The 13,653-nt window shown below is 40.8% G+C and overlaps 2 protein-coding genes across 2 annotated transcripts in view; one reads left to right on the top strand and one right to left on the bottom strand.

Moving 5' to 3' along the window:
- Positions 1 to 3,972: 3,972 nt before the first annotated feature.
- zgc:194621 (uncharacterized) lies at positions 3,973 to 10,319 on the bottom strand. The gene is made up of 5 exons (XM_005465047.4): positions 9,684 to 10,319; positions 6,001 to 6,059; positions 5,824 to 5,907; positions 5,667 to 5,743; positions 3,973 to 4,629 (listed from the first exon to the last, which is right to left on the bottom strand). The coding sequence occupies exons 1-5, from the start codon at positions 10,052 to 10,054 to the stop codon at positions 4,585 to 4,587; spliced, it is 636 nt and encodes a 211-aa protein (XP_005465104.1). The 5' UTR covers positions 10,055 to 10,319; the 3' UTR covers positions 3,973 to 4,584.
- A 2,205-nt stretch (positions 10,320 to 12,524) lies between these two features.
- Positions 12,525 to 13,653, top strand: part of LOC100701790 (polyhomeotic homolog 3) — a 32,715-nt gene continuing 31,586 nt past the window's right edge. The window contains exons 1-2 of the mRNA XM_025910179.1: positions 12,525 to 12,711; positions 12,806 to 12,895. The gene's annotated coding sequence lies outside the window, so the exon portion shown is untranslated. The remainder of the gene's footprint in view (positions 12,712 to 12,805; positions 12,896 to 13,653) is intronic.

Here is a 13,653-nt window from a genome sequence, read left to right as displayed (position 1 = left end):
TTTAAAATAATGACTTACATTTTTGACTTAACTCTGCCTGGCATTTTTTTCTGTAACTGAAAAAATACTTCATAAATAACATTGTGAAAATAATATTGGAAGTTTTTTCTTTCTTTCAAGTTTTCCATTCGGAGAAACAAGTCCAGAATATTCCAAAATGAAGTGAAAATACTATTCCAGATGAAATACTAATAATACAGTCTAAATAAAATCCAAATACTGACAGTAAAGTTGAAATGCTTATGATTTACCCCCTGATTATTTGGATAGATGTGTATCAGTGGTTTTGTATGCAATACTAGTTAAATTGTGAAATACTTCTCTGTATCTGCAGTTACAACATCTGGAGTTCCACAAGGATCTATGTTGGGGGACTGTTTTGTTGTTGTTGTTGTTGTTTTTGCTTTTAACATTCATCCTTCCTGTCAGTAAGCCTGGTGAACTCAGACCCAGGACCCTCTTGCTGCAAGGCAACGCTGCTAACTACTTTTAACCAATTTTAAATTTGACAAACAAATAGGTGCTGAGGTTGAGAACACTTTGTTCTAACGCTAACATTCCCCAAACATGTGGGGAAAACATGCCTGTTACAGGCTGAACACCTGTTTTGTCAAACATTTACCACCTGCTGATCTCTGAAACTGTCGCTCATGGACAGTTTGTTGTTGTGTGTTTTTTAATGCAAGTAGTGTGACTATGTGTTACAGGTGGGGGGATCGATCCAGATATTGATAGTATCAATACCATACTGGTACTGGTATTGGATCCATACTTTGTTTCTGTCCTGTAAGGTCAGCATGTAGCGCACTGAATTGTGTTCATTTGTGTTAAATAAATCAGTATTGGTATCAGCAATACTGGCCCTGTATTTATTTGGTATCATATCAATACCAAAATTTGCAGCATATCCCAGCACTACCATGTGTAGACAGAACCTGAGAAACATTCTGTTTTTCTCTCTCTAATATAAAGTGCATTAATTTAAATTTATTATGTAAATAATATTAACTTACTTACTAAGAATAAACTCAAGCTATAATTATGAGACTCAGATTTGCAAAAGAACAAACAAAGAATAAAACCTAAACTATTCACCAGGCCGGTGTATTTCAGGCGCTAATGGAGATATCTTTAGCTTACTTTGTAAAACCCATAACAATAAAAACACAGAACAGAGGTCAATCGCAGGTCAGGTCTTTTTCAACAATATCAGAGATTACAAATCGTTTATGAAAGACCCTTTGTTGATTTTATTTAATACTCTTGTTAATTTATTAATTTAATTCATTCATAAAGCTACACAAAAATTACACAAAATTACATAACTGAATATGCATTGTTTAAATTTAATGAAAAACCCAATTTCCATGTTTTGAGAACCAAAACTTGTGCTCAGACTTTGTGTTTACAGTCTATTAATGGTACTTATTGTAAATAACTGTGTTTAATGTAAAGAAACAACTGATTTTAGTTTGTGCTGAACTTCAGTAGAGCTAAGCCTGTAGTTATGATCATTAACAGTTAGAGCCCCTCCTCATCATTTTCTTCCTCTTCTTTGGTGCAACCCTATAAATACAGTGTACCCCTTTGGCCTCTCCCCTTTCCTACGATTCCCCTGTGGGAGAAGTTGGTGTCCTTTCTTTTCCAACACTGTACAACACACATATACAGTATATTTAGCCACCCTGATGTTTCTGATTATGTTTTTAGTTCAATTATTGTCATCACAGCTGTGGTGGGTTGAGCTAACCCTCTTCCCAGGAGCTGGAGCGGGCAAGTTAATGACTTTGAGGTCTTTGTTTCTTTTTACCTTTCATTGTCAGACACAACATAACATACCTTCACACCGTGTACATTGTAACATACCTGTAATAGATCCATATTTGGTAATATATCTATATTATTGCCAAAGCACTTTCTGGATGGATGCAAACTGCATTTCGTTGCCTGGTACTGGTAACATGTGCAATGACAATAAAGTTGAATTCTAATTCTAACAACGCAGGAACACACCGGTCACATATACATGTGATTTTACAGTATGTTTTGGGGTTTTTAAAACCTTTTTTGCATGCATGTTTGATTTATATTACTGTTCCCACAGCTTGGTTAAGCTTAACATTGAGTCTTTTTTCAAATTAAACATTAATCTGTGCTCTACAGCAGAAAACAGGGTAAAGACAGCAGAACTGCGAGTGCTACATGTACGATACTTTATTTGCAGTTTTTGGAAATGCGCTTGTTCAGCATGTGGCTCAAATATAACAAAGATCCAAACCCTAAATGACTTTAATTTAAATGATTTCAAACATGCATGTGTAGGCTTATCATTCAAATCTGATAAAAAACAGTTTGAAACACTGGTGTTTTTATCCAAAAATCAAATTTTCAAAGATTTTATTGATTTAAAGTTAATATTCTTTGTCTTGTCTTTATATAATAGTTTTTACTTTAATTACATTCCTTATATTTTGTCATTAAAATAACCAGAAATTAGAATTTTTTAATACTGGAAAAACAAACACAAAGAAACAAAAACATTCTAACACTGAAATGTCTGAGCTTCCCTGGATCCCCTGAATGCTACACCTGCTCCACAAAGTGGCCTCCCTATAAGGACTACAATCATGGCCTCACAGCTGCTTCCCTACAGCTGTCACGCATGCGCAAAGGTGGGTTTTAGTTGCCATATGACACATTTCAATTATGCATGCGTGATACAGAAGCACGATGCTGACATTTAGCTTCCTGGCCTTTAATGTGTGTATGTGAAGGTTATGCAAAGAATTCAAATGGCTCCTTTGACTTGCATTTGACTCATTCTAATGAAACATTACAAAAATAACCACAGTCCTCAGGTTCACTGTGTCTGTGCTTCTCACTGTGCTGTGATCGTTCTACATGAAGGTGTTTTGCTACAGGAATCTGAATGCTCTCCAGTCACCTTTCCTCTTTGTGCAGTGTGATGGTCAATCATCACCGTCTACCCACCCTGTGCACCGCCACAGCCTCTGAAACAGGCAGAACACGACCTCTGCTGGCATGGGAGGAAACACAAGCTTGGATTCTAGCAAGGAAGCATCCTCATCAAAGTCAAAGGGAAGGTGAATCCTCCCCGACGATCTCCGCTGCTGCTCCTGCTTCACTTTATCAGTAAATCCTGAGACCCAGGAGGTAAATTAAAGCTTCAGGTGTCACTGATTCTTTACATGTGTGCATAGATGTATAAAGTTTTACAAAATCTAAAGAAACAATCTCCCTCTCACCTCCAGGTGGTGTTGTGTGTGTCTTCTCCAAGCTTGTATCAACTACCACCTGACAATTTGAGCTTTTCATGTTTCCATAGCAGCCGGATGTTGGAGATTTCTAGTGCAGCTGGGCTGCAGGTAACTGTAACTGTTAGTTTATAAAAGATTTAAAATATTCTAAATAGAAATAATCACTGGCCAGATTCAGCAACCAGGGGCTCCAGCCCAGACCGCTGCCTGATCCACAAAGCACCAAACCCCTACGACCCCTCCTGTGGGTGGAAATCAGAAATCCGGACATGCCTCAAACACCTCGTAGGTGAGGCATTCCCGGTCTTACCTCTGAAACGTCATTGAAGGCAGTTTCAGAGTCGTGGAATAACACCGGAAAACTTTGCGATCTTCATCTTGAAGATGAGTTTTTCCAAATGTCAAAGAGCACGAGCGCTGCTTTCCACACTGAGCTGTGATGCCTCAGACAGAAACCAACTGCTTTAACATTTATTGTAAATATTAAGTGAACATTTTTATTGTTATTGCGTCACAACTTATGACTGACTCTCCTCTCTGCTGCGGGTGGCCACAGCCCGTTTATGTCAGTCCTGCTCTGCTGTCTTTGAATTATGTAAGAATGGAGAGTGGCGTGATGTGTTCACAGGCCACACCTCACAGTCGGTCAGAAGTGAAACGACTTTCATAATTAAGAAGTGTTACGTGAAGTCTGTTTGTTGCAGCAAACATTTTTATTTCCGGTGTTTGCAGCTTGAACACACGGACTCAGTCTGTTGGACACAGCTGCAGATTTAATGAAAACTACAAATAAAATAAAAACAAAGGTAAAGAAAATACAACAGAATCCTGCATAGAAAAGTGAATCTAACCAAACACATTCAACAGGTGAAAGACTGGAGTACCTGTGAGCAGTGAACCACCTGTGTTAGCACAAAACTGTTTATATTTATCACATTCAGGCCAGAGATGGCTGCATAGTTTGAGCTGCACATATAAGATTCCCTGAGCTCCATGTTACTGACGTGATGGCTGAAACCTCGGAGGAAGATGTTTGAGTCATCGACCTGTTAATAAAGTTATTTTCTATTTAAACTTGGATAAAAAGTAAGTTTTCATTCGACCACAAAGCTACTCACAGAACTTTGAAACGCCTAAACAACCATAATCAAACCACTATATGACAACAACGATGACATATGTGAGCTCTGATATTTGTTTTTTCATCTGTAAATATTTCACTAAAAATACTTATTCAAAGTTTGCTCCTTAAACATGTGATTTCTGTGTTTCAGCTGCAGCGAGGAGTCGAGGCGGGAGGAGACGCTCAGCTCGTCAGGACGGACGCTTCCTCCAACACCGGCTTCTTCATCTGAAACGACATCGAGGAAAAAGTAACAGAGAAAAGCATTTTCTCTCGGAAATCTTCAGTCCGCTGCTGTTTGCTGTGATTGTACTCAGAGAATCTCAGAGTTGAAATGAGCTCAGGCAGAGTTTTAACTTTCACTGGTGGAAGCAGCAAAGAGCTGCGTTCACTGACGACGGTTTTCAGAAGTGTTTTTTTCAGCGATCTCCACCACAGAATCAGCTGTTTTTAATGCAGTGATGGCTGAGAGCCCAGGCACAACAGAGAATCGTCAAAGTATTTAAATGATATTATGAACCGCAGATGATAATTAACTACACTCACTACTTCATTAGGTGGCAGCTCAGTGTTTATTTCTACTCAACTGCTTGTTGCCAATCACATGAGTGGATTTAAATTCAAACTGAGCATCAGAACGAGAAAGAAAGGTGATTTCAGTATTTCAGAAACTGCTCATCTGCCCATACAAGCATCTCTGAGGTTTACTGGGAATGATGGTCCAACAAAGAAAATATTCAACAAGCATCAGTTCTCTGGGTGAAAATGCCATGATAGTAACTCAGATAATCACTGGCTGCAGGTCTGCAGAGGAGCATATTTGAATGCTCAACATGTCGAACGTTGCAGCAGCTTACCAGATCATTGTTGCTAACCCTAAATTTAAAGATCTTTAAGGTCACATCTTACAGACGTCTCAGTGTCATGTTATCCCAGCACAGCAGTTCGCTCTCTGATCGCAGGCTTAGTCCCAGTTCTTGGTTTCTATAAGTAAACTGGGAAGCCGAGCCTTTCTGTGTTTAATGTGTTTTATTTCTATTGTTTCCAGTTAAACGTGAGCTTTGACTACTTTGCAAATCCACTTCAAAGCTTTTATAAGAATTGAAGCGGATCGCCAGGTAATTTAACGTGAAGGTTTTGGTTTGTTTTTCTTCTCTGCATTTCAGGAGGTTTCCTGTTTTGTGAGATGGCGGTGCCTTTGAATCCCACGTGGGATGGGCCAGGTGCTCAACACGACAAACAAATAAGAAAATCAGCCGTCAGACCGGTTTCTGCTTCTTCTTTGCCAGCATCATTTCCTGCTGCTGCTTCGAGCGTACTTCCTCCAGACTCATGCAGCCACCTGTTAGCGCACAAACAAACAGTCAGCGAAAAAAACAACTTTAAATATAACAATTAGATCCGCAGGTTCCGCCTCCTCACCGACACTGCTGGGGTTAATGGAAACGTACGCCATCGCTCGGCTCAGACGCAGCTCCTCTAAAGCGGCGAGCTCCGCCTCCGCCTCTGCTTAGCCAATCAGACGTCACAAAACAATTATCAACAGTGAAAACGATGATTTAAACAGCTTTGAGACAACGCTGATGAAATAAGACTCACTTTTCTGGATCTCTCTTCTCTTCTTGGGGTTCGGGGGGATGACGGTGAAAGCTTTGTTACTGAAACAGGAAACACAAACTGTGGTTTACGCTCTTTATTTCACTCTCCACAACCTTTTAAACACAAACACAGAATATGAGAAGAAAAAGTGGAAAGAAGAGAAAAACTGAATCTCAAATCTGCTGATCAAGTAATAACATTTTATAAACCACTGGCTACAGACACACTTATCAAACATAAACTCTGATAAAACTACAGAAACAAATCCTGCTTCTCTTCTGACAGATGGGAGGGTTCACGCCACAGTTCTGGCTGCGCTGGATTGTGGTCAGGTTGTTTATGTAGTTGCAGCCACAACCAGGCCGAGCATAAAGGCTCGAGTTCTCTCAGCCACCGAAACATTTCGACAGGATGCCACACCCGAGATTCAGATTTTTTTCATTTAAGCAGAAAAAAACTAAAGTGTGGAGGAGACTGAGCCAGCCGCGCAGACGCACCTGCTCAAGGTGGTAAAATGAGAGAACTAAACAAAGAAATGAAGCCCTGAAAACAAAACAAACCACCAGGACCTTCATCCTGAAAGGAAAGAAAAATAAAGTCCCACTGAGGGGGAGCAGGAATATGAAGATGCTACAGCCCAGCCTCCTTTAAGCAGGGGCAGGACCATCATCCGTTACTCCACCAGGTGCACCTGAGAGTGAGGGAGAAGAGGGTGGAGGGGAAAGGAAAACACACGTGAGGGTGTATAATGATCCGCTTCTTCATCCACCTACTAATCTTTCCTCCCTCCTCACTGAAGGAGGGAGAAAGCCGGATGGTCTTCGTTAGTGAACAGAAATAAGCAGCACAGCATGATTTTTATTTGTGAGTATTCTCTGATCTTTGATTACATTTAAACATTTAAAATTTTATCGTTTCATTGAAACATTTTAAGGTGTATTTATGTATTTGTGCACACATTTTTATCATGTGCCTGTGTATTTTATCCCCTTCTGCTCTTCAACTGTACGGCTGTGTTACAGGCAGGATATGGACCCAAATTCAGGACTCAGGAAAGCAGGAGTGAAGGTAAAACGTGCCTTTGATCTGACAGACTCTAGGACCTGAGGGCGAGGAAACACACAACCACAAGGGACGACTCAACAGAGGACAAGAGGACACTGAGACGGTTTCTACAAACACGGGATAATGAGGGGATGAGTAACAGGTGGAAACACACCCGGGAACGACTAACAGAACGACTGTGTGGGAAGTTAAACTAACCTGTAGAGGCAGAGGACATTACCCGCCAAATTAAAACAGGAAGAGCAACAACAACAGGAAAAAACATGAGTAATTCAACACAAAGAGACAAACAGACACGGAAACACAAGAGAGGCGGGAACAAAACACAAGCCAAAGTGAAACAAGAGCAGAACTAGAGCTGAAACTAAAACTAAACGAGGAAATACAAAACCCAAACACCGGACTGAAATGATCCCAATGAGAGAGCCTGTTTAAATAAAGGATTAAATAATAAAAATAATCCATAAAACATCAGCTGCAGCTCTAATCCGAGCCCCTTTGGAATGACTAAACTCCTCCAATTTCTCCAAGCATGACCTGAGGAAGCTAATTTCCTTCCTATCTGTGTCCTGCTCTCTCTGTACGCTGTCTTGATGGACTTTTTAATTCCTAAATTGCCTCTAAAGGAAAAAGAAACGAGGAGCAAGAGGAGGCTGCAGGAGGTGCTACAATCAAAGATGCACAGATGTGGTACGCAGCTGGAAAACAGTGGGAGGAAGACCGTATGAGGTGTTACCTTGAATTTAGAAGCTGTTATATTTAAGCTGATGGGAGAAAAAGACCAAAACAAATGTGTGAATTTTTTTAATCCAGAAAGAAAAGAAACGAACTCCTGTGGAGATGTTGGGAACGTTTCCTGGAGCCTGCCAGGTGTAAAAATAGCATATTTGAACAACTCGAGTCTTATTTGTGCTTCAAATCTAAACCCCAAATGTGACACCCGGCCACACTGTGTGCTGCTGCGACTCTGACATGCAGCAGTTCAGGGATTAACCTGCTGCACCAGATGGCTACGTGAAACTGGATACTGCAGGACTACATGTGAACGTCTTCCCCTCCAAACACTGACCTGCACGCAGCCTCGGAGAGAGAAATTCAGCGTATACAAGCAGCTGTTTTAAATCTGAGGGGAGATTAATTGTCCTGATTCAATAAATAAAAACTTCCAGATTCATACTAAATTATTTCTACTATCTCAGAATTTTAAAAAAAGAATGAAAGAAAAGAAAAAGTAGAACTGTAAAACAAAAGTTATGCAAACATCCAAATGTTTTTCCAAAGACAGCAGATATCTCTACAGGCTATAAGACAACATACTACAGAATCTAACATGCAACAGTCATAAAACAGAACAAATGGGCATTAAATACAAAACAATACACATGAATGCACTCATATGACATAATTCACAGTCCCACCTCCTCAAGTCTTAGTTTTTACCCCATCTTAGTCCCGCCCACCAAAGATGCAAGAGAAGTTGTCGAGGTAACAGAAAAAAATATACTTCCTGCCTTCAGAGTCTCAGTGTAAAGCAGTTAAATATAATACGTTTGGCACAGCTGCGCTACAGCCGGATTTTATGACCTCATATGGAGGATGGAGCGATCCTGACATATTTTTATTAAATTTACAACATCGCTCAGTGTGACAAGATAATCTCCACTGAAGGCTGGCTCTCACAGGCTGACTGCCACGTCCAGCGTTACAGCAGAAAGAAGTCTCGATGGATAATTTCCTTCTTCATTTAAACTGTGCAGGTGATTTTTGTCACTGATGCAATTCACTGAACTGGATCTGTGGACTGTGTTGGTGCTGCTGTTGTCTTTTAAAGCATAAATAAACACAATTATCTTACAAATAATCTGCTTTCGTGTTTGGTTCAGACCATCAGAGGAGTTTTAATGAATGATAAGTATTTTGCTTGGATATATTTGGCTGATATCAGTGTTTACGCATTTCTATTACAAATATGCTCGTTTCTCAAAAGCTCGGCAAAAGTCCAAGAGCTTCAAATATAAAAGAAAAAAAAACTCAGGCTTCCCAACTTCCTGTCCCTTCCTGCATGGTAAATAATTTTCTTAATGTTTTTAATAGGAGATGCTAAAATATCAAATACTATAGTTCCATTTTTTTATTTTTATAGTTTCTGATGCTGCTTTTCTGTGAGCATTAGTGATGTCACAGACTTCTGATAGCGTCACTTTCAACAGCACAAGCAGCTGCTTCTTATTTAGCCTTTAACTTCACTCCAAACATAATGGTTTGGAGATGGGTGGCTGCTTACATCTTTTCTATACAGTCTAGGTCTAAATCTGCAGCAGCCACTCTGTGGAGGGATTTAACATTATTTTGTGCATAAAAACATTTTTTTACTACAGTCAGTAGGATATTTTAAATTGTGTTTTATTTGTCTTCATTGTAGTCTATTTAATTTTATTGAGCTACTTCCATCTGTGTTTGTTGTGTTTAACTTAGATGCTGTGATGGGTATGACAGTAACAACAATAATAAAGGTGTTTCTCATATCCATTCTCCCTTCACTGCTGTTTGTGAGGTATGTTACAGCTGGATTCACGTGGTCCCCTGGGTGTCCACGAGGTCCCTCTGACGTATCTCACCTGTGGCTTGTTGTGTACTTGGCCTCAGCTCGGACTGCCCTCTGCTCTCTTTGATATTTGGGCTCCACGGCGGCATGATTGGCCCTCCTGCAGTCCCGGTTCGCTTTGGAGCAGTTCTGTGGAGGTTTGGGGGCAGTGGAGGTGGACCTGGTTCTCCTCTCGCTCCCTGGTTTGGAGGGTGACCCCTGCGCCCCGCCGGCCGGTCTCTGGCACCGCTCAGGCTGCGGGTTTCTCGGACAGCTAGAGGCTCGGCTTTTACGCACAGCGGGAACTCGGAGCCCACTCTGCGACTCTTTGGCTGCTTTGGGTCTCTCCTGGGTTTTCCTCGTTGTATCGACTGGTTTAGGCTTGATGACTTTAGTTCCTGGCATTTTTACCTCATTTGGATGTTTCTGTATCCGGTCTCGATGGTTGGAAGGGACCCTTCATCATCATCATTTTCTTCTTCCACGTGTGTTTAAACAACATGAACATTAAAATCTCCACGTTTCCTTCACTGTTGAGCCGGTTGCTATGGCGCTCATGCCTTAGCAACTCCTGAGTCAAGGCTGACAGACTGCAGGAAAATTTCTAGTTCATTATTTCAAAATAAAAGCGCCGCAAAAACGCTCCTTATGGGAAAAAATGTCTTGGAGAGAAAAGAAGTCTCAATAATAAAATCTCTTTTACATATACAATATATATTTTATTTATTTCATGGCATAAATAACAGAAAGTGACTGAAAATAAACTAGTAAAACTGAAGATAGCACAGGGCTGTTGTTAATTACAGAAGGTAAAATTTGGTGTTTTCAAATCAGACCATTATCTATTCAGGACTTTGAGCGGTTCTTGATCAGATTTATCAGATATATTCTACAAATCTGCTGCTCTAAAGAAAAAATAAAAGGCTCCATGTAGAAGACACCGAATAAGCAACCAATTCACATAAAATTAATAAACATACAGGGCAATTTACAAAGTTGAGCTTCTCAAATAAATGTCGAAAATGTATTTAAGAAAACATTCTTGATGTGCAGTTTAAAGAAACAGCTGTGTCTACATTTGTAACATGTCAGCGGGATACTGTTGTATTTTATTATAGGTTACTTAAACAGGGTTTTGCAAACTGCTGCATCTGTTTTATTTTTGCCTTTTTTTCTCCTCCAGCATAAAAAATGTCACCAAGAAACAAATGTCAAACATAAAGTTACAGTTTCTCATTTTATTTTGAAATCTGGATGGATTTCCGGTTTTACTCCCTTTCTGCTTCCACTCGACGCAGGTGCGGATTAAAGTCAGTGACGCAGCAGAGTATTTGCTGTCAGGTCAATCATCCGATTACTGACACGCGACGCTCACAGGTCACATGACCACACATACTGGGAGCTTACAGGACACGCAGTGTAACTGGGAAGTTTTTTCCCGGCTGAATAAATGCAGACGCCTAAATATTTGATCAGGATTACCGTGGATCCCTCCGTCCACACACTGATGCGTTACATGAAGAACGTGGTTTGTGTGTTGAATAAACAAAATGGTGTAAGACGTGTTTATAGGAAGTCATAATCCAACAAAAGTTTTCATAAAGTCGTCACGATGCAGACTCAGAAACATGATCATAATTATTTATGGTTAATCTGGGAACAGGTTAGAAAGAGAGTGAGAGCGATTTTTAGCATTGTGAACAGTTTTTGTCCTCCTGTGTGTTTTATGCAGAGTGTCTGTCAGTAACTCTCTAATGTCTGTGGCTAAAGAAGAGCATGTCGAGCCACTGAAACTCACTTTGGCCCCCTTAGCTGAGCGTCGTTTAAACCAAAGCCCACCTGAGTGTTGCTGCTGACTGTGTCCATCTGTTTATAACCACAGTGTACCATCTCCTCATGGAGATCATCTCCTCCTAATGAAAACAGTGTCCAACGCTGGTAGCAGAAAGGTGCACATAATGAGTGAGCATATATTAGCAGATAAGAAGCAACTAAAGCTTTAAAATAAATGGCATGAAGGAGAAAGTGCAATAGCTGTATCCACAGTGTAGCAGAGTACAAGGACTTTAAACTGTACTTCAGTAAATGTGCTGAGTTCATTTACGACTGGTCCAACTCACGATCTCATCCACCGGCCACTGCAGGGTCATCTATAGTGGTGTACGGTGGTGCGTGTGTGTGAATGGCGGGTGCAGTTATTCTTCAGCTGTGGAGCTGTTTGTTTTGCACTCTGCACAGATTCCAGCTGCTGTCATAAATCTTCTCCTCGGCCTGATGTGGGATGGATTCCTGCGTCATTAAAAGGTTGATTTGTTTGAATAAATGTGCAGAAAACACGGTAAACAGGAAAGCTTCGTCTTTTTCTGAGTGAATCACACAGTTCGTCATGTTTCACAGAGCTTCGTGCTAATTCTGAGGAAGTTGGAGTCCATGAACATGACTAATTTATTGTACAAGAAGAAGAAGTTAGCTGATGGTCAAATGGCTGAAAGGTATTTGGTTTAACTTGCAAACATATATTCAAATAAAGCCAAACTGAAGTTCTGAATCTGATGTTTGTGTGAACTTGACAAAAAGTCAAAGGTCAAAGGTGCATCCTGTGAACAGGAAGTCTTAATCTTGACTTTGAATTTGACACATTTAAAAAACATCAAGGGGGATGGCAGGCTGTGTAAATTATTACAGTTATACTTTCTCCTTCCTTGTTACAGCTAATTAAGAATATCATAGAATATCATCAGAACTTGTATTATGTATATTTTGATCATATCAAGGCCAAAGGTTTTTCAGTGTTTCAGACACAAAGCTCATATTCTTTAGTAAAGAACAGTTCACTTTGGCAAATGAACTCTGTGCAGAGAGTCAGTGTTTACAGTGTTCACACTTCTTCTTTGTAACTTCTGCCGTTCTCTATGACATGCAGGATATCAGCTTCTGGAAGTCCTAAATGCCATAATGACCAAATGAGTGCAGTGAAAGAAACTAACAACAGTTCTAAAAGGTTTATTTAACAAGTTTTTAGAAGTTACCGACACTGGAAACAGCAGCAGGAGATTGTGCAAGTAACTCTCTGATTACAGGAAGGTTTCAGCCAGAGGTGGTCCAGAATCAATCTTAGCTTCAAGAGGAAGCTGAGCTGGTATTATTTTCATCTAGAGGCTGTGGAGGATGTTCTGACTGGCCAGAGGAGTCCAGAGGAGACTGGGAGAAGGAGCTGTGGAGAGCGGGCAGGCAGGTACACTGCAGGTGAGAATTCCTTGGATAGCTGGTAGCTATTGTGATAACAATTTATGATAACAAATTGAAGTGACAGCAGGTTTGGACTGAGGAATGTCCACAACAGCAGAGGAACGTCATTAGAAAAATTACTGGAGGCAGATAAGAGCGAAAGGTTAAGCAGGGCATGACACAAAACTTGTTCTAAGCATGAGTGCGCCGATTAGCACTACTGTAGTGACAACAGTCTGACAGAGATTGAATGCCAAACACAATCTTTAAATAGTGCTCACTGGTGAGAAAATGAAAGGCATGTGTGATTAGCAAAGCCTGGGAAACAGAGACTCCTCCAGCTGGTGGCCCCAGCGAGGGCCGCCGGCACACAACTGCACCTGAGAGGAGAGAGAGAACGCAGAGAAGGAGAAAAACCTCCAAACAGCGATCAGTGCTCCAAGGTCTTCACTGTTTGTGGACTTCTTCTTGTCTACATGCCTTTAAGAACTGATCATTTACCACGATTAGGTTTTCTGACCATGGATCCAAAATGCTGATCTAATGATCTTTGAGCCACTTTTCACTTCTGCTCCATGTTTGAGGCAGGCTGGCTGAATCGTCTTTCTCCAGGTGGCTCTGTGCAGTGAGATTTTTGGCTCTGCCCTCGGAGGGGAAGCTGCTCGCCCCTTCACACCTGCAGGTTGTTTCCGGTTGAGTGGCTGCATGTTTCATGTTCAGGAACCAACCCTGGTGTTGTCTCTCCAGGTGATTACTTCCCGTCCCCTGTCATCGGT

The sequence above is a fragment of the Oreochromis niloticus genome, linkage group LG9 (genome assembly GCF_001858045.2).
Source record: "Oreochromis niloticus isolate F11D_XX linkage group LG9, O_niloticus_UMD_NMBU, whole genome shotgun sequence".
Classification (NCBI taxonomy): Eukaryota; Metazoa; Chordata; class Actinopteri; order Cichliformes; family Cichlidae; genus Oreochromis; species Oreochromis niloticus.
The sequence above is the reverse complement of the archived record's forward strand: the minus strand, read 5'-3'. Positions and strand labels throughout refer to the sequence as shown.